Raw genomic sequence first — 19,133 nt, forward strand, 5'->3', positions numbered from 1 at the left:
CCATTTGGCTGCTGGTCCCTTTAGCAGACTTAGGATGAAGGTGACTCTGGTTCTGTCTGTGGGAAACTCTGCTGGTCTGCTGTCGAAAAACATTGTGCACAGTGTGAGAAAGGTTCTCAACTGTCCTGCTTCTCCTCCAAACTTCTCTGGTAGACTGCCCTGGGATCTCAAGACTACTGGCGGAGCTGCTGCTGCTGGCGCCAGTTGTAGGTTAATCGGAGCTGGTTGTTGTAACTGCTGTAGCATGGCAGCTTGTAATGTGTTAACCTGTAGATCTACCTGTTGTTGGTGTTGTTGCAGGGCTGCTGCCAATTGTTGGATGGCGAGCCGAATTTCTTGGTTTTCTGAAGACATTTCCAAATGTCTCCTCTTTAAATTCTTTGTTCCTCCCTCTTTCGATGGGAGTAGGAGTTTGTTAGGATTGATGTCCTAACAGCCAGGAACCACGCTGAGACAAGGAATAGGTCTCTAGTGTTTTATTACTGCTACATAACAGAAAATCCTAACAAACTGAAGAAGCATGGGAAAACCCAGACATATAAACCCCAAAGGCTAAGGCGGGCCCGATCTGTGTCTCTTTGAATGGCTACCTAATTCCTCAGTACTACGCATGCGCTTTACAGCCTTGATGGGAGCCCCCTGCTCACCATCCTTACTCATGACAGTGGTGCATTGTCCAGTGAATTGTAAATGCAGGCTCATTTTAAAATAAAACTGACCAGAAACTTGTCCAGAAAGTTACAGTCAAGGAATCATAAATCTAGACCCTACTATATTTTCAGAGACAGCCAGTGTTTTAGAGTGGTTAAGGTACAGTGGAGGAGATCAATGTTCAAAATCACTCTCAGCCATGGAAATGCATTGGCTGACTATCACCATCTGTCAGCCCATCCTACCTCACAGGGTTGCCTTTGTAGGGATAATACGAAGGAAGTGCCCCACATAAGCTGCCATGAGCTCCTGGAAGTTATACAGGATATAAATTCAATAAATATAAATAAAATAAATAACATTTTAAGTGGTTAGGTGATTGCATTTGGTGTTGTACTTTGGCCTCTTTGAGGGGACATTAATCTAATTCCTTATTATTTTGGAGGTGTCTGTTGATCTTTATTTACTTAATGCTTTTCCCCCCTTTCCCCAAACTGCCAATAAAACTCAATAATTGGATAATTCCAATCTGGAGGCTTATAAGCACAATATGCAAGAAAAAAGTTGTGGGTGGGAGGAAATTGGGGTAGCTGACTTGTTTGCTCAGAATGATAGGAACATTTGCACTAGAAGCTTATAGCAATAGCTTTGCTGAAGCTAAACATGGACAAAGTCATACAGATATGAATTTGCCATTGATTGTGTTTATTTTAGGCTGATAAAAGATGCATCTAAACTCACCTTCCGTGGTTTAGTAAACCCAGGCTTGCAAAACTGTTTGTAGTACTCCCAATAACTTCTGTAGGAAGATTGCATTTCTATGTAGGTTGCAAATCTGTCTGGGCACTTTGAGACACAAAGCTTTAAGACAAAACCAAAAACTTGATTGAAGCAGCAATGAAGGATAAGAAGGTTATATTATTAAAGCACCTAGACAAAGAATTGCCATCTCTAAAGTGCTTCTTTTTCAACAGACTGTCTGCTTAGCAAAGCACTTATATACACATACAGCAATTTCTTCTTTTTCTCCTCTATTTTGCAGTATCTAAAGAAGGAAATGAGAAGAGGCAGAAGGATTCTTCTTCTAATGACTATAGTTTCCCTAGTACTCCTTCCTGTTCTAAATATCTGATAAATAATTTTAAAAATTAATTTTTAAATGAATTCCCATCACACACACACAAAGAAGACAAATTTCTATCCTGTGCAGCAATTAATCAAACTGAATCTGTGAATCAGGACTACATAACCATTTTGTAGGCAAGGGATATATTTTTCTCCAGTTATTTATTTTATTGTCAAGAGTCACAAGAACATGACATCATTGGGGTGGTATTTTATCATTTTTGTTACTGTTATATGAACCTATTGGAGGTGTAATATAATTTCTTTCTTTCTTTTCCTGACAAAAAATCTCCAGGAAATCTTACTTCTGAAATCTGAAAATGAGCCACAAAACGTTAGTGATGTGACCGTAATCAACAAAAGTATGTATAATATTCAGATTATTAACAGGCTTTGTCCTTAATTTTCAAATATAATTCACTTATTATTTGTTCCTTGGTGAAGTACTTGTTTAAAAGGACAGAATTAGGTGATTATCCTGAATGGATTATATATTGCATACATAATGATTCTTACAAAATAATATAACTAGAATGAGTTATATAATTTTAGAATTTTGAGATGCATCTTAGAAATATGTTTCTGACTACTACAGAAAATGCTAGAGCTAGATTATTGTCAGAAACGTCACTCATAGGATACATTTGTTGGAAGAAAAAGAGAAGAGATTATTTGCTGTATTGGCTCCTCTAAAAGCTGCTGACCTAGTTGGTGATCATGAAGTTTTAACCAATATATCTTGGAAAGTACCAAATTGCAAAAGGTTGTGTTACTATCATCATTTTGCTATATTCCCTTAAGTCTGATATCTAGGAAAGATAAGTCAGTAGAAAATATGCTGATAAATAATGTGAAGAAGCAACATAATTGACCATAACCAAAGCATTGTTTCTAGAAAAATGCAATCCAACTTCTGCCTGTTAAAATGACCTCTGGAAATCAACGCTATTGCTTTTTCCCAGTAAACTGCATAATGTTGCATAGATACATATATAGCAAGTAATGGATAATCACAACTAATCAATCCTGCACTCAATCTCTTTCTTTCTTAATTGATATTCTAAGCAGACAGTTTCCTTCCTTTTCCATCTTACTGGTATATCACTTCTGAGAACACAGAATTTACATCTAACGTTAGCATTTACTTCCAGTACATCCAACGCATAACATTTTGCATTTTCGAAACAGCTTTATCAAGATATAATCTGTGTATTCTTGACTATATATTACCCACCTGTGTTGTAGGGCACTGCAGGTTTATTAGCACTATAGGGCTGGCACATTTCAGAATGTTAAAGTAAAATAAAATTGTCTTGTTCCTACAAGATGGGTAAAAAAATTATTATTTTCACTCCATGCATATGTATAGCAATAATTAATAATTAACCAAATGCATAAATATATAATATACCTATTAAAAATTCATTCCAAACCCACTGCCTATATAGGGGATTCTTACTACTGCACATATGAAGATTAATTTTGAGAAAATTGTTCTTTCCTTGTGCAACAGGACAGGATAGCACCAATTCATGCTAATTTAATCATACATCTCACATTAATGTTTTATCGCCTATCCAATTCACTACTGTGCAGTAAATTTACCTTGTACATTTACTAAGTTTAAACACAGACTACATGGTATCAAGAAACTGGTGCTTTTTATATTAATCACTAGGTGGCACTAAAAAATCAATCAAGGATTTGTTTGTATCTAGAAAGACTATATAAAATCCCAAGAATAAGTATAGACCATTCTTACGATGAAACACAAGGATGGATTATATTCATATAAAAATAGCATACAGCTGGCTGGAGCAGAGGGGGAAAAAGTTAACCCATTTTTTTAAGGCAAGTTCCCATTAGAAGTACACTGAAGTCCAGCAAGAGTGGAAATAAAATATCAACAAATTAAATAGAGTATGACAAAAAACCGACTGAGTATTAGTGGAAGAACACTGAGTGTTTCATCAAGCTTCCTTCAATGGTTTAAAAGCATTTAGAACTAATATGCCAGTGTAGTAAAGTGGTTAAGATGGCAGACTAAAACTAGGACCAGGGACACCCAGGTTTAAGTCCATCTTCAGCCATGGAAACCCACTTGGTGAATGGGACAGTCATTCCCTCTCAGCCGAACGTAACTCACAGGTTTGCTGTTTTGGAGATATACAAAGGGAGATTGCAATGTAAACCATCTTAAGCCCTTAGAGAAAAAGGTGGGATGTGAATCCAACAAATAAAATAAGAAAAAAATCCCTCCAGGCTGCCTATGGCCATTATACCTCCTATTTCAAAAGTATGGAGGCCCTTTTGGCTGTCTCTTTAGCAGGATTGCCAAAAATATTTGATTGAAAAAGGGAACTTTCCAACCCCCTTTGGAAAAGTTATGAAATAAAAAAAATCATATCCACATTCACCTATATGGCTGCTTTGCATCATTATGTTTTCTAATAGGGACATTGTCTGCAGAAAAAAACTAGAGTATGACTCCTGGCTGTCCTCTCTTGATATATACAGTGAGTATACAAGTAGGACTCTTTAAAATTGAGGTTCAGATTGATAAATCCCAAATGCATACTGCAATGAAATTCATACAGCTGAGTGGCAATTTAATTGGAGTTGAAGTGTTTGCAATTTGCCAATAATAAAGCGAAAGCACAATATAGAAGAGAAAAACCCAGAATAAAAACTTTGGCTTCTTTTTCAAACTTTATCACACTATTGTCTTCTGAATGCAAAGTGAATATAGGTTTACATGGAGACTAACAATGAGATGAATTGGTGCAACGAGGTTCCCTCGCAATGTACTTGATAACCCAAGATGGAATTAATAAAATAAAATAAAATAAACTGTTATTTTAGTTCAATACCATCCCTTCCTGAAGAACTGTGAATGTTGGAATTGTTTCAAAGCATCTAATAGTCTAAAATATTTATTTCACATAGAATTTGTTGAAACCATTGGAACTATTATTTACATTTTATTGTTCTATGCCAAAGCACTTCGAAGAGCAGTAACATAAAGATTAGCATGTATCTCCAAATTTAATTACCCTCAAGGCATGAATTAGAGCCAGCTTCTGGGTTTTACAAACCATAAATCTTTAATCTGTAGCAACAACAGGTCAAATTTCATGAAAGCTTTTTTACTTGAAAGTTCTTATTTTTGCCTCCCAACTAGCTTATCAGAACATTATCTTCACATATAATGAACTTTAAATTTGTAATTCGGGAAAGAATGAAATATGCAGATAAGGCTGGATGGCTGCTGAAAATGGGTCTAAAGAAATCACCCTGAACTGAATGTGGGAAGGGCTACCCCTTGATGGCCGGAGGCAATACCCCTAAGAGTCATTAGGCACGGTAGGGGATGGCTGTTACATACATAAAAGTAAAACACTACTTAGTGTTTATTTCATGAAAATGACAAGTCATCCTATTGATTTATTAGGTGGCATGATTTGAAAGGGCCATAAAAAGAAATTTGGGGGCAATATATGGCCCTTTAGTAATATATTGCCCACCATGGTTTAATGGACAACTAGATGAGCATGTATAGCAACTTCCAGATGTATTGGGATTACAACTCCCAGAATGGCCAGCTATTCTGGCCTTCAGATGGGAATCCTAATACATCTGGAAGCTGCCAGGTTGTAGAAGGCTGATGTATCATGCTGCAGCCTTATTCTACTAGGGAAAAGATATACTAAAATGCCACTTGTTCATAGCCCCTATAAATATACAGAAACAAGGTGATTTTCAAGAACTCTGATTTACTGTAAATAAGCCAAGTTGAAGATGCATGTTATTCAACTGCTCCTATTTGGCTCTGTAGATGTTCCTTCCATGGTTTACTACATCATTTCAACATGGGTTGGAAAAATAATTTGCTTCCTACAGGTCTCTAGCTCCCATTTCCATACTAAATCCCAGCAAAAATGGACTAGACGTGTTTAGCCCCACCCTGTCTAGTGACATAAACATGCCCTCCTTAGACTTCCATAAGGTTGGGAAGCAGAGTTGCAGCTCTGACAACTTAAACCAGCCTTTCTCAAACTTTTGACCCTGGAGGAACCCTTGAAATATTTTTCAGGCCGCAGGGAATCCCTGCACGTTCAGGCTCAAATATAGGCTAGAAGTTACAAAATTATTATATTTGTTTCATGTGTAGGCCTGTATATATGCATTAACAGTGTTCTTAAACTAAAAATAGAATGAAACTTACCTCTTCAATGTGAAGTTGCCCGAGTTTGAAATATTTTTTAAAATAAATTGTGATCTCCCAGGGAACCCCTAGTGACCTCTCACAGAACCCTAGGGTTCCACGGAACCCTGGTTGAGAAACCCTGGCTTAAACATTTGCCCTATGTATGTATCTATTTAAGCAAGCAAGAGAGCATTTTTGGTAGCTTCAGCTGTGCTTAGAAATTATTTTTCTCTCAGAATGACATAATGATATCGCAACTGACATCTTATTCAAGCATTCAGTTTATGTTGGCAAATCAGATCCAATGCATCTTATGAAATGCAGTTTTATAGTCACTTGGGTTTATGATGTAATAGTTATGTCACTGAGTTACGGACAATGTTTGGGCTGAGCAGTGACTTGCTTTGAACCCTGAGTTTTTTTAAAAAAATAAATCTTAATTAGAATCCCCATAAAGAAACCAATGAATGAAAGCAGGAGACACCTGTAAGCCTTCAATAAGACTTCTGCAAATATAAAGACAATTAGAAGTCAGAAGTTAATGGTTCTGGTGCATGTGGCAGGAATAGAGATGCTGCAGAATTCAGTACTTACTCATTAGGGGTATCTTTTTGACCACAGAACTGCCCATAGCTGTCAGTTGGATATGCTACTTTTCTTGGGTCACCATGTACCCAGGCTGTAAAAAGGTGAAGGAAAACAAGAAAGCATCAAGCCACCTTGGTTGGAATTAAATTTTGCTAATCATTAAAATGCACTGCCTGTCATGAACTATTTTAACTTCTCCCAATAGATACCAACAGTATTGATTCTTCCTTAAACAGTTTTTTAATGAAAAAATATGGATGAATAGATACAAAGCAAAACATCTCTCTCTCCTGTCCCCCCTTTTCCATCAGAATGTAACTGGCTTATAGCCAGAAAATGAGGTAATGCGCTTAGAAAATGACAGTTATTAAAATGAGGACAGGGATGCATTACAAAAGCTTTGTTGGCATAAAGCCATACAGTAGTACTGAGCGAAGCTAAATACACTCAACTGCCTTCATGCATGCTTCTGAGCTGCCTTCTGTAACCAGAATTGTATGAACCAATTAAAATATGCTGTCAGATTCCAATTTATGCAAATCACTTTGACCCTGATCTACTCTAATTGCTACGTTCTCACATTCCTCTTCATTTAATGGGGTTAAATGTAGAAATACTGAAATCAAATCAAGTCAAAATCAAAATCTTCTCCAAGGTCATCAGGATAATTAGAATCATAAGGCATGAAAACACAATGCCTTGTTCACAACTGTCAACAATAGCTCAAACATTGACCTTTGTAGACCAAAGGTAGAAGGGACAATGTAATTCACAATAACTCCCAGTGGCCCAAATGTGTTTTGCACAGTTTTTTTTTCTTACTTCTGTTTAACTATGGATTTTAAAGCATATTTCATTCTGTCTTCATTTCAATACGAGCACGTTTCCAAAATCCATTATGTGCAGTATAGGGTTTGCCTTATTTTATATCATATTATGAAGTTTGACCACTGTGAGAAATAACACATGTGAAACACTAATGTAGGCCAGATAATATATTTAGCAAAATCAAGCAAAGTAGAAAAGACCATGCCATTTTATCTATTGGTTATAATTTTTTTTCCACAACAGTTAAATAGTAGAGAACATTTCCTTCTTAAGTTTTGGACAGAAAAACAACATCCATTCATTTATTGATTTCCTCCATAAAAAATTATTATTTTGAAATCTAATAATTTCAACAATAAATTGTTCTTACTGGGGATACAGAGAAGTATTCATAGCACCAGCAATCAATACAAAGATTAAATGTATCCCGCCCTCATGAAATGGACTAGAGAGACAATGTTTAATTTAACTGATGTTGTTGTTGTTTATTCGTTTAGTCGCTTCCGACTCTTCGTGACTTCATGGACCAGCCCACGCCAGAGCTTCCTGTCGGTCGTCAACACCCCCAGCTCCCTCAGGGACGAGTCCGTCACCTCTAGAATATCATCCATCCATCTTGCCCTTGGTCGGCCCCTCTTCCTTTTGCCTTCCACTCTCCCTAGCATCAGCATCTTCTCCAGGGTGTCCTGTCTTCTCATTATGTGGCCAAAGTATTTCAGTTTTGCCTTTAATATCATTCCCTCAAGTGAGCAGTCTGGCTTTATTTCCTGGAGGATGGACTGGTTTGATCTTCTTGCAGTCCAAGGCACTCTCAGAATTTTCCTCCAACACCACAGTTCAAAAGCATCGATCTTCCTTCGCTCAGCCTTCCTTATGGTCCAGCTCTCGCAGCCATATGTTACTACAGGGAACACCATTGCTTTAACTATGCGGGCCTTTGTTGTCAGTGTGATGTCTCTGCTCTTAACTATTTTATCAAGATTTGTCATTGCTCTTCTTCCAAGGATTAAGCGTCTTCTGATTTCCTGACTGCAGTCAGCATCTGCAGTAATCTTTGCACCTAGGAATACAAAGTCTTTCACTGCTTCTACATTTTCTCCCTCTATTTGCCAGTTATCAATCAAGCTGGTTGCCATAATCGTGGTTTTTTTTTAGGTTTAGCTGCAAACCAGCTTTTGCACTTTCTTCTTTCACCTTCATCATAAGGCTCCTCAGTTCCTCTTCACTTTCAGCCATCAAAGTGGTATCATCTGCATATCTGAGATTGTTAATGTTTCTTCCAGAGATTTTAACTCCAGCCTTGGATTCCTCAAGGCCAGCTTGTCGCATGATGTGTTCTGCATACAAGTTGAATAGGTAGGGTGAGAGTATACAGCCCTGCCGTACTCCTTTCCCAATCTTAAACCAGTCTGTTGTTCCGTGGTCTGTTCTTACTGTTGCTACTTGGTCGTTATACAGATTCTTCAGGAGGCAGACAAGATGACTTGGTATCCCCATACCACTAAGAACTGGCCACAATTTGTTATGGTCCACACAGTCAAAGGCTTTAGAATAGTCAATAAAACAGAAATAGATGTTTTTCTGAAACTCCCTGGCTTTTTCCATTATCCAGCGGATATTGGCAATTTGGTCTCTAGTTCCTCTGCCTTTTCTAAACCCAGCTTGTACATCTGGCAATTCTCGCTCCATGAACTGCTGAAGTCTACCTTGCAGGATCTTGAGCATTACCTTACTGGCATGTGAAATGAGTGCCACTGTTCGATAGTTTGAACATTCTTTAGTGTTTCCCTTTTTTGGTATGGGGATATAAGTTGATTTTTTCCAGTCTGATGGCCATTCTTGTGTTTTCCAAATTTGCTGGCATATAGCATGCATTACCTTGACAGCATCATCTTGCAAGATTTTGAACAGTTCAGCTGGGATGCCGTCGTCTCCTGTTGCCTTGTTATTAGCAATGCTTCTTAAGGCCCACTCAACCTCAGTCTTCAGGATGTCTGGCTCTAGCTCACCGACCACACCGTCAAAGCTATCCCCGATATTGTTATCCTTCCTATACAGGTTTTCTGTATATTCTTGCCACCTTTTCTTGATCTCTTCTTCTTCTGTTAGGTCCTTGCCATCTTTGTTTTTGATCATACCCATTTTTGCCTGGAATTTACCTCCAATGTTTCTAATTTTCTGGAAGAGGCCTCTTGTCCTTCCTATTCTATTGTCTTCTTCCACTTCTGTGCATTGCTTGTTTAAAAATAATTCCTTATCTCTTCTGGCTAACCTCTGGAATTTTGCATTTAATTGGGCATATCTCCCCCTATCACTGTTGCCTTTTGCTTTCCTTCTTTCTTGGGCTACTTCTAGTGTCTCAGCAGACAGCCATTTTGCCTTCTTGGTTTTCTCTTTCTTTGGGATGTATTTTGTTGCCGCCTCCTGAACAATGCTGCGAACTTCTGTCCAGAGTTCTTCCGGGACCCTATCTACTAAGTCCAGTCCCTTAAATCTATTCTTCACCTCCACTGCATATTCCTTAGGAATATTAGTGAGCTCATATCTAGCTGATCTGTGGGTCTTCCCTAATCTCTTTAGTCTGATCCTAAATTGTGCAAGAAGAAGTTCGTGATCTGAACTACAGTCAGCTCCAGGCCTTGTTTTTACCGACTGTACAGATGTCTGCCACCTTTGGCTGCAAAGGATGTAATCAATCTGATTTCGGTGTTGTCCATCTGGTGAAGTCCATGTATAAAGCCGTCTCTTAGGTTGTTGGAAGAGAGTGTTTGTTATGCAGAGTGAATTGTCTTGGCAAAATTCTATCAGCCTGTGTCCTGCTTCGTTTTGTTCTCCCAGGCCATACTTACCTGTAATTCGAGGTGTCATTTGACTGCCCACCTTAGCATTCCAGTCTCCTGTGATGAAAATAACATCTCTTTTAGGCGTGTTGTCCAGTAGGTGCTGCAGATCCTCATAGAACTGCTCTACTTCAGCTTCTTCAGCATTTGTGGTTGAGGCGTATATTTGGATCACTGTGATGTTAGATGGCTTGCCCTGAATTCGAATTGAGATCATTCTGTCGTTTTTGGGGTTGTATCCAAGCACTGCTTTAGCCACTTGACTATTAATTATGAAGGCTACTCCATTTCTTCTGTGGTCCTCTTGTCCGCAGTAGTAGATCTGGTGGTCATTTGATGTGAAGTGGCCCATTCCAGTCCATTTCAGTTCATTGACGCCCAGAATGTCTATCTTTAATCTTGACATCTCACCAATAACCACATCCAATTTGCCCTGGCTCATAGATCTTACATTCCAGGTTCCAACGGTGTGTTGATCCTTAGAACATCGGATTCGCCGTTCACCACCAGCACCGTCGGCCGCTAGCCGTCCTTTCGGCTTTGAGCTAGCTGCGTCATCACGTCTGGGGCTAGTTGAGCTCATCCTCTGTTCCTCCCCAGTAGCATTTTGACCATCTTCCGACCTGGGGGTCTCATCTTCCGATGGTATACCGACATATCTCTGGTTGTACTGATCCATTTAGTTTTCACGGCAAGAATACTGAGGTGGGTTGCCATTACCTTCCCCAGGGATCGCATTTAGTCTGACCTCTCTGTCATGACCTTCCCGTCTTGGGTGGCCCTTCACGGTTTAGCTCATGGCATCATTGAGGTGCTCAAGCTCCAGCACCACGACAAGGTAACGATCCTTTGCTGAAGATGAGGCACTTACTATTTATTAGATAGCAATATAGGAACTGTATAAATTGTACTTTAACTGATGAGGCACTTACTATTTATTAGATAGCAATGTAGGAACTGTATAAATTGTACTTTGCTGTAAAATACAGTGTTTTCTTTTCATTTTGGTAACAACAGTTACAGTATATATTTGAACTCCTGAGCTCTGGAGGTGGTGGTTGTTTAGAGTCTCCCCAAGACATCTGAAGTCACTGGATTGAAGAAAGTTGTCCCAAAGCTCATCATACTGTCCCTTTTGTGGACAAGATCCCTTTTTAGTTCTTCAGTCTTTAGTTTGCTTATGTCAGAACAAAAGATTATTCTTTAAAAGAGTCATCTAGATGAATAACGTATTTTAACTTACAATATTTTAAGAACACCAGTCTTTCTGTTATAAAAGCAGATCAGGAAACCTCTTAAGTTTTGGATAATAGACTAAATATTCTTCTATAAGAAAACTTGCATTCTTTTGAATTATTGCATTGTTTTATCACTAATGATATTTTTTAAGAGTTCGGTGGTTTTCTTTCATATTTCTAGACCCAAACTATTTTAGGTTTCTGTCTTAATAGAGCAGAAAACTCAAAATATAAATATTTTAGACCGATACTTATAAACATGCAATCATCGCTCTCCTTACACAGGTGTTTCTCTTGCTCTCTTCTACCTATAATATTCGCACCTGCCTCTCTTTTCAAATAAGCTCCAATCCTTCCCCAGTGTATTTCCATTTTATTGGAGAGTAATCAGAATTGAAGAGAATACTGAGTCCTACAAAAACATCACTAGATGTTAAATCAATGGTAAACTTGGCCCAGTGCAGCGAATAACAACACTTGGAATAAATATTTCTGAGACTCATAATTATTCAAAAGCCAGTGATCACTGAAACAGTACACTGAAAGGTTATTATCATAAATCACTAACTCTGAGATTGCAAAAGATTTAATTATCTTTATCTTCACATGTCTATGTCACGTCTGAAAAACCAGTAAGAACCAAACTCTATGCTGACTATTACAGAGCTAAATGTTGTTCGACCAGTATTTTTTTCCCATCAGCATAAAGGTCCATATTTTAGAAAGGTCCATGAATTTTAGATGTTTCAACTCTAAAATGTGAAGTTTTCTATTGATTGAACAACAAAAACAACAACAAAGCTGGTTGAGAATTTTTTGAGTTCTTGTCAAATGTAAAGTAGGGTCACTTATATCTAATTGTAGACAAGAGAAAAACTTTTCTCCCCTGTTCCTTTATAAAGAGCCAGAAATATATAGATCCTATTGAGTCATGAGAAGCCTTAGGCACAACTGTGACTGTGAATTGATTTATACTCTATTTTCCCTTTATATGAACTTCGTTGACTCTCATGCATTTTGAACAAGACAAGTGTCTGGAGTCTATCCAAAGCTGATCTCATCTCTCAGATAAAAACAAAGCACATGGGCAAATGTGAAACAAGAAAAGGAAATGGTAATTTCCTTTTAAAAAAGAGACAGATGTGAATGCTACCAGTTTGTAAGGGAAAAACATTTCAGATACAGAGTAAGACACAGGGAGAAAAAAGCTCTTAGTGTGTTTGTGTGAAAGATAATACACAAACAAGAATGGATCTCATTTTGAGTTGCTTTGAGCATCTGCTGGTGTTCAGAAATTTAATTTGATATTTGATATTCTGTCCTTAGAGTTAGGGCAGGTGCAATGTGATATACATGTACAAATTTTCAACAGATGCAAAGCTGACCATATTGTCAATGACCCAAGCTGTGAAAAAAAAATGAAACTGGCCAAGCATTCTGTCATTATCTCCATCAATTTTTGACATATTTCCCACAGTATATTATTTGGAGAAACCTCTCATAGAAAACTGCCATGAAATCCTAGCCAGGGGCTCAAGAGAGATTTTTGGAGTATGAGAAAGTGCAAAGCTGTAGGAACATCTAAAGATACACCAGAACTGAAAGCTTCCAACTGTTTTTCTGCTAGTTGCCTCCCAACATCTGATCAATTCATTTTTCATAATGGCACACCAGTAACGAAAGTTTTAAAAAAAATTAAAGGAACTTTCACAAAGAGATGATCTACACTGAAATACAGAATTAGCAAAGCATGATTCTAATGGGATGAGAGTCTTCTGTACACATAAAATTGCTTTTGCTTCAGGGAAGACACGTTGGCAATTTAATCTCTACTAGGATTTGTTGCTACTTTCCACTGTATCATCCCACTGTTTACATCTTCTGCACCAAGGCATGTGAAGCTACTGTGTGATGAAACCCAGGCTGCCTTTGAAATCTAAGTTTTTTCCATTTGCTGTGACTGTGAGAGAAATATTTTTATAAGCATTAATAGAGTACTTCAGGACTTGAGACTTAATGAGATCTTTACTACTTTGTCAAAACAAAGGCCTGGTACCAATTGTTAGCTACTTATTAGCTCTATATTGTAATCTGAAATTTGAAGAATACGGCTTTAAAAGATGCTTCTTGAGAGTTCTCTATCAAAGGTAAGTAGAACTTCTTTTCTAGCAGACTGATCAGCAACTGAAAGGTAACAATGTAATTTCCATCATGGTGATGTATAAGTAATGAATTTTGCTCAATGTAAGTACAGTGACCATTTTTTCTTGGAAAAAATAAAGGACAAACTTGAAAAAGGGGCAAATAGGAATGAGGTTCATAAGGAAAAAAGAAAATTAATTGTTTATGCTTATAACTTTGCTTTACAAAGGAAAATTCAAGAGCAAACCCAAGGAAATAAATAATTAAATTAAATTAAATCTAAAGGACAGCTTTCTGAAATAAAGGACTATCATTTATAATAAAGGATGTATGGTCACTGAAAGTATAAGGGAACATGGGCAATTATATTTTCAGCCTATGTTCCCATGTCCAAACAGATTTTTACTGTTTGAAAGACAATGTTGTCTACCTACCATCACCTCATCTGTTCCCCTTGGAATTACGGAACAATAAGATAGAGATAGCCCCCTATCTTGGGACTAGGCCATAAGATAGTTGCTTGATGTCATCATGTGAATCAATATTGCATTCTGAGCATCACTTCTCCAACGATTATCTGAACATGGATTAATTCCTTAAATGTAGATGCAAAGTAACATTTTTGTTTAATTAATCGTAATATAGATCCAGGCAAATGTGACATAAAGATGCCAAAATTGTCTTCCATACATGCTAGACATTCTAGTTCCTTACTGCATGCTGCCTAATACTCTTAAAAGTTCTAGTAGGTTTATTTTTGGTTATGTGGAGCTTCTGGAATTCAAATTCAATTTGTTCAGGGAAGAATCACGAAGAGCAAACAGCAATATTGATATCAATAAATAGCATCAACACAGTTGTATTAAATATCCAGCTATTTTATTTCTATTTCACTTGCATAATTATTGCAGAATATGGACCTACAATGTTATTAAGGAATACTGTGATTATATAATTTATTCTAGCAGATAAGTACTTATTCCATTTTCTTATTGCATTGCTTGTGCAATGTACCAACTATTCTTTGTTACCTTTGTTACCTACTGAATATTACTCTAAATCTGTACAATACAGAAAATGTTCATATAAACAAAACAAAATAAGGCAAAGCTTGCATTAAAATGTCCTCTGAAGAAACAGTGCAGCATTTTGTTTAAAAAAGTTCATATAAGATCTATTAAATTCAATTAAACGCATTTCAAAGGATCATCCCCAATAAACAGATAACATCCATGGCCACTGTTGCGTGCTCTCAATCAGGACCAAATGACATGGAGTAGCTCTTAGCTTATGTCTTTATTCCTTTAATACAGTCAGTATATATTGATACATATGTACAATGTACATGGTGTATTCATGTGAAAAACATAATGTGATGATGCAATGTCATTCATTGTTTGTACTAGTCACTGGGTGAAACCAATATTAGACAGACATAAATTCTTAGTGAATTTATCCCAAATCAAGATAGATGATGATAGACAACCTTTTTGTATAATATCCTTTAAGAAATCATCTGTTGTGGAGTACGATTCATTACTTGATCAGACTCCCACTAACATCATAAAGCTGGAGACAGCATTTGTTTGGGACCTCCCACCACAACTGAAATTTGCTGGGAACTGACACTGCAGTGTGATTTTCTGTGCTTTGGGGACAAAATCAAATCAAATAGATGCACTAAACCACTGCTAGGCTTAATGAAGCTTTTTTACACACATACATATTGTACATACTCCTTTTGTCACTTCTCTTTCCTGGATGATAATTGCTAGCAATTTTCTGTACAATTGCAGTTTTGTACAATTACAGTAATGTACAACATTATTTAACCATGGCAATTTTACCTATATTGTTTCATTCTGACTTTAAAAAAAAGTCAATATACCCATTGTTTGGATGTTTCTTCTATAATTATCATTGTTAACTAATATAAATAGGTATTCCATGGTTTTTTTACAAGAAATATTTCAAATGAATATAATTCTCTTTAACTGATACATCTGTTTAATGAAAAACAGCTTCTATTTAAGTAGTAAGTAAAGAACTACTTTCTAATGAACTATCTAAGCTTCAAATGTAGGAATATTTACTTACCCACAATTCCTAATGCAATGTAACCCAGGATGACAACAACAAAGATCCCACAGCATAGTACATCTGTGCAATGCCTAAAGACAGAATATATCAAAATTACAAATGACACCAACAATACAGTTGTGGCCCAAAGCAAATGTCTCTTTTGGCACAGTATAGGTACAGAGTGCATCAGCTCAGCACCCATCCACTGGCTATCTATTTGTTACTCTTTCCCAAAATTTCATTTTCAAAGCCATCTGTTTGCTTTCAGCCAATAGTTTTCATCACAAAAATAACCATCCAAGGAGGCATCAACGAAGTATTTATTATGAACGGCCAAACTTCAATATACTTGGTTCTAGGAAAGAGTTGCTTCCATCAATGATTTTTTTACAGAAATCCATGGCCATATATGGATTCAGGCATTATTCCATGCTAATACAAATCACTGTGCCCACAGCAGCTGGCTTCATTATCATTCTGTGGAATTCTTCCATGGATGGTGAATGTTTTTTTCTGTCTCCTTTACAATAATCAAATCTAAAATTCTGTATGACTCCATTCAATCCATAAAGTTTCAAACTGGAAGAAAAATGGTAGCTTATGGTAAGGTAATTATGAGCATGATGTCCTGAACTGAAAACTACTATTATCAAAGATTTAAAAATGGTTGCTAAAAGATGTAAACATGGCAATTATGGCACCTGTTGAGGATGCTCCCATCTCATCTAAACTTGGCTTTTGAGTCTTTAGTTTCTTACATTAGAGAAGTTCAATGTATTAAACTGTGATATTGAATACACAGATCCTATATGCCGATCTGGCTATTTTGGATAATTATTTAGTGTTACTACCAAAGCTGAACAGTGGTATGGTTTATACTCTGCTCATACCATCAACTGGAAAAAGTCTAATCTGCTACTACTAGACTAGGAGCTAAACTATGGAAAGAAACTGGGTTTTATAATCTGTTCAAACTCTACTAAATACTTGGGTTTATATATTTCTCTAGTAACTTCAATAGATATAAACTAGTGGTTAAGGCTTCCATTTAGCCTGTGGGGCAAGAGTCAACATAATCAAAATAAGTACAGGTAGTCCTTAGGTTATGATGGCAATTAGGACCAGGATTGCTGTTGCTAAGTGATGCGGTTGTAAAGCATGATGTCATGTGACCACATCACTTAGCGATGACAATCCCATCAGTCCCAGTTGCCATCATAACTCCAAGACACGTGGGTTGTTAATGATGGCAACTGGGACTGTTGGGATTGTTGTCATTAAGTGATGGGATGTGGTGGGAGTACCATGTAAGAACTATAGGGGTGCCACAGGGGGTGGGAGAGGCCAGGGGAGGGCTTGGGAGGTCTGGCTCAGGCCATGCACAAATGCAGGAAGGCTGGGGAACTTACCCAAGTGACTTGTGACCTTCCCTGCCGGCTTCCCCATTGACTTTGCTTGTGGGAAGCCAGCAGGGAAGGTTGCTGATGGCAATTGTGTGACTGTGGGATTCTGCAATCACTGTAAGCGCAAGCTGGTTGCCAAGCACCTGAACTGCAATCATGTCACCTCAGAGGCACTGCAACAGCCGGAACTTCAAGGACTGATTGTGAGTACCATTTGTTCAGCACCATTGTAACTTCAAACAGTCCCTGACAAGTGGTCAGTAAGCAAGGACTACCTGTATTACCATGAAACTGATGTTTATTTTAAGAGCGATTCCAATGTTAATTCTTAATAGCTATTTTAAACAGATAAATATAAGTGTAAGATTTTGAAATCTTGGTAGGTTTTAGCTTCATGTTTATTCTCCAGCCTTGAAAGCTGCTAGACATATTTGGTTATTAATAGATAATAGATAAGTTAATTAATAGATAAATGGTTAAGTTTTGACCCAGAATCACACAAGAAATTGATGGGGGTTTTTTCCCAGTTAAAATATGATGGTGGTGGTTCCAGTTAAATTTTGTTGGCTAATAAATTAAAAGTTCTGGTTTCTGGGAAAGCATCTTACTGCTGAAACTAAGCATTAACTTTGTTCATGCAAGAAGGTTGCTGATGATGAAGAAATCATGCAACAGGATGCACTTCATATGAAAACGTGTCAGATGTTTTGTTTACTAATTCTAAGCAATTGCCAAAACCGCTGCACCCCAATATGTAGGAAATTTCGTAGTGGTTACTCTCAGGCTTCTCCTCATCCTGATCAGTGTCTCCTCATCCTTTATTATTTAAGCAGCGAAGTACGGTTTTAGTTTCAGCTTGGAGGCAGTGCAGCCACCTAGCCATGCACTAAGTCTCTTCCTCCTGTATACAGAACCAGTTTCCCACTATTCAATATTCCTGATCTATTACGCTGTACAAGAAAAACACTTGTTGCAACTCTTCTCTTATATTCTTCCGAGGGAATCTTGTCTTAGCCAGTCTATTGTGCAGTTATACTGGATAAGAACAAAGGCTGACAATAAATGCAAAGATCCAAATAACATTTTAAAATTTGTGCTTCATTTTTGTTTTCTTCTGAGTGAGGAAACTTTGGAAGTTGCTCAAGACAGATTTTCTTCCAGAATATATTTAATTTCTGATCAAATTCAAGAGAAAGGCTACATTTTATCACTTAAAGCACTGCTGTAATTTATTTTAGATTTTGAATATGTTAAACCCATTGGAAAGTCTTTGCAACATACTCTATTTATGCTGAATATAACGCAAATTTTATCCACTTACCAAAGCTGCCACAATCCCTACTTATATACAGTCAGTACCATGACTATCATCTGCAGATAGCATAGACTGTGTCCAAGAATTCAGTTTTTAGTTACTAGTAGTATTAAATATTAAACTCAGGTAGTAAGATTAATATAGGAAGCCTGAATTCTGTGTAAACCTTGCATGGTAAATGAAGATTAATTTCCCCATGGAGCATTGTACTGAACAGCATTAAATTCTAAAGTAGCAAAATGTTAGTTCATACCATGTTGGTAATTGTATATTCTATGTTTTGTTGAATAATTCCTTGACATTCTAGTTCTGCTGAAAGGTGTTTGTATTATAAGTCCTAATCTAATAAGTAACGTGTGGTTATGGCTTGATAGCATATGTTAAAAGCATTTTGATGGCTTAAAGAAACATTTTTTTCTGCTGGGTTTAAAGGAAAAACCTATCCACAAGCTTGTCAGGAATCATAATTCAGGTTATATGCACAGATTATGCTTATTTTCTAGAACTTCAAGGAAAACAAAGAACCATATTATACTCCTGTAGGAAAATCAGTAAGAAAGACTTGGTTTTTACTGAAACCATATAGAGGCATATTTAAAGAATATGTATTTATAGACATAAATCTAATTATTGTATCAAAAATGACATGATATTTGGGGCACTGTATTATGGATGGATGGATGGATGGATGGATGGAAGGAAGGAAGGAAGGAA

At 37.1% G+C, this 19,133-nt stretch overlaps 1 protein-coding gene across 2 annotated transcripts in view; it reads right to left on the reverse strand.

Annotated features, from left to right (window-relative positions):
* Window positions 1-19,133, reverse strand: part of SLC44A5 (solute carrier family 44 member 5) — a 181,204-nt gene that overhangs the window by 43,814 nt on the left and 118,257 nt on the right. For both annotated transcript variants that reach the window (XM_063298135.1, XM_063298134.1), the window contains exons 3-6: window positions 15,717-15,790; window positions 6,578-6,662; window positions 3,011-3,095; window positions 1,393-1,512 (exon numbers count right to left, since the gene is read on the reverse strand). In XM_063298135.1, the coding sequence (XP_063154205.1) occupies window positions 1,393-1,512; window positions 3,011-3,095; window positions 6,578-6,662; window positions 15,717-15,790 (364 nt within the window). The remainder of the gene's footprint in view (window positions 1-1,392; window positions 1,513-3,010; window positions 3,096-6,577; window positions 6,663-15,716; window positions 15,791-19,133) is intronic.

This window comes from Candoia aspera, chromosome 3 (assembly GCF_035149785.1).
Source record: "Candoia aspera isolate rCanAsp1 chromosome 3, rCanAsp1.hap2, whole genome shotgun sequence".
Classification (NCBI taxonomy): domain Eukaryota; kingdom Metazoa; phylum Chordata; class Lepidosauria; order Squamata; family Boidae; genus Candoia; species Candoia aspera.